At 36.9% G+C, this 2,500-nt stretch overlaps 1 protein-coding gene across 5 annotated transcripts in view; it reads right to left on the minus strand.

Moving 5' to 3' along the window:
* CenB1A (Centaurin beta 1A) overlaps positions 1–2,500 on the minus strand; it is a 35,043-nt gene that overhangs the window by 8,448 nt on the left and 24,095 nt on the right. For all 5 annotated transcript variants that reach the window (XM_043026160.2, XM_043026158.2, XM_043026159.2 and 2 more), the window contains 4 exons: positions 2,244–2,350; positions 1,912–2,107; positions 130–241; positions 1–35 (listed from right to left, as the gene is read on the minus strand). The exon at positions 1–35 is cut by the window's left edge and continues 123 nt beyond it. In XM_043026160.2, coding sequence (XP_042882094.2) covers positions 1–35; positions 130–241; positions 1,912–2,107; positions 2,244–2,350 — 450 coding nt within the window. The remainder of the gene's footprint in view (positions 36–129; positions 242–1,911; positions 2,108–2,243; positions 2,351–2,500) is intronic.

A 2,500-nucleotide genomic window follows, 5' to 3' on the forward strand; every position in this document is an offset into this window, starting at 1 on the left:
TTCCGAGGGACACTCCATGACTTCTTACTAGGCAACTGGAGGGAAACATGAACAGAAGGATTAAATTACCTTCTATAAAATATGTACTGAATTAACAGAAAGTCATGAGAAAATAAGATATAGACATACCTGAGACTTTGGAGCTGGAAGAGAGTATGTGGAACTGGAGGAAGCCAACGGGAGCGGTTTTACAAACTTTCGTTCAACATACTTGGCTTTCACCCACTCTTCACGCACTGATCTTTGGGGCAAAAGATTATACAACATTGTATTAAATTGATTCTTTTCCAAGTAGGAAACATGCCTAACTCTAATATTAGTGATACAAAATCACCTTGCATTATAATATTTTTCACTTCAGTTTCACCACATATGATATGAATTTTGCTATATAAATAATACACACACACACACACACACACACACACACACACACACACACACATACACATACACACACACATACACATATAAATTTATATATATATATCTATATATATATATATATATATATATATATATATATATATATATATATATATATATATATATATATATATATATATATATGAGGGATCACAATCCAGGCATAAATAGTTTGCTCTTCTGCCACAGCTGCTGTCATGGCTTTTTGTTTAGCCTTCCCAATGTGTGACAAGAACTTTTCTTGGGTCTTCCTGAGAAGACCCGAGTAAGCAGATCTACCTTTCATTTCACTCTCTTGTGTACACGCGAAGCTACTACCTAGTACAGGCAATAATGTGTATATTACTCATTTAGTATGAGACTCGGATTATGTGCAATACCTGTGGTATTGCACTCTGCCAGTTTGTGCCTCCCTAGGTATCACTACTGGCAAAATTACAACTGAATCAGCTGTTGTTAATGAGTGAAGACAAATTTTCTAGAATCCAACCTTATTGTAGGTCAGGATCCACCTATACATACACTTTGTTTTTCTGATTGTAAAAAGAGTGATACCTTAACCCATTCGCGCCGGTTGACGTGCTGACACGTGGTCGAAAAAAGCCCCGGACCCGGGTGACGTCCTGGCACGTGCTACATTTTCGGCCCGCGCGCCGGGAGGCCAGTAGCGACGTGCTGAAACGTCCGCATTAGAATGATAGATTATTCTTAGTACAATTCGATTTTCATACTTGATTTGTCTTAGCTACTTTAGTTTATCCTTCTAAATAGTAGAAAATGGGATATAACGTAATATGAATGACGTCTCAGGTACATACGTAATCTTGATTACGGCATGGTGATTTCTGTTTCTGATTTGTTGAATATGATGATCTGAGTCGAAAGACTATCGTAAAATCAATTGTAATTGGCCGAGGAAAAAAAAAAAAAAAAAAAAAAAAAAATTATATAACATCTTTTTGTTGCCCCACTAAAAGAAAATGACACTTGAAAAAACATTGCTGTTACTTGCATTCACTTGTATGCACATGTATGGTTGTTCATATTCTCTTTCTTTTCGTTTAGGAAGAAAAAAAAAATTGAAAAAAAAAACTATGTTTGTTACCTCACTAGAAGAATGCTTCCACTTCCCATTGGTATTACAACATAGGAGTAAAGAATATGGAAAAAGTTCAATAGAATAACACTAAAAAAACAGTGCTATAACATCTTTTTCGACTGATATACATCCTCTGAACATAGCACTACTTTCTACACATGATTACACTTTAGACGCAATCACGCAAACCATAAGGATAGGGTGGGTGAAAAACGCTCTGCGAGCGTCAGAGCGACCGCGCGCAGCGGGAAAACACCCCGGCACGAACGGTTGCGCGCTTGAAATCTTCCCGGCGTTATCGGGAGTAGGCGAAATTCCGCCCCGGCGTGAATGGGTTAAACCTGGATGACAGATAAGAAAAAATAGTATTCAGTGGTAACTCTTACCTTATACTGTCTGGTTTTGCAGCAAAAGGAGGACCAGTTTCTCCTCCTGGAGCATATGTTGCGAGATATATTTGATTAATGACTGTATTACCTAGTTCTATCATCACTTTTATCACTTCAGGCTCCCAAGCATCTAATGTGAGTGACCTCACTTTTGAGTAGTGCACCCCAAGGCTTCGATGGATCCCCGAACACTCTGAAAAATTTATATAGAGGTTGAGTCTCTTTTTCTAAATTTTAATTTTGCTGTAATTCCTTTTTTACCATTATCATGGTCAAAAACTGGTTAATCTAACATCAAGAGCAACAACATTAATAACAAATCCCCTTACCAATACATAGAGTTATTCCTAAGTTGATTGATGCCCATTTAGGGTTACTTGCCCCACAGTCACAGCAAGTTTCATTACCAGGAATCCTCATTATTTCCTGCCATAACCTTGAAGAGAAAAAGGGATAGCTTATATTATCATTTAATTAAACTGACGTGTTCTTGAGATGAGATAATGGAAATTAATATCATATACAGACAAAAGATAAAAGTCTAAAAACTACTAGATTGTTTCATAATCTCTTTGACAAGAGCAGT

The sequence above is a fragment of the Penaeus japonicus genome, unplaced genomic scaffold, assembly GCF_977035675.1.
Source record: "Penaeus japonicus unplaced genomic scaffold, GWHDUDI00000001_assembly GWHDUDI00000017, whole genome shotgun sequence".
Classification (NCBI taxonomy): domain Eukaryota; kingdom Metazoa; phylum Arthropoda; class Malacostraca; order Decapoda; family Penaeidae; genus Penaeus; species Penaeus japonicus.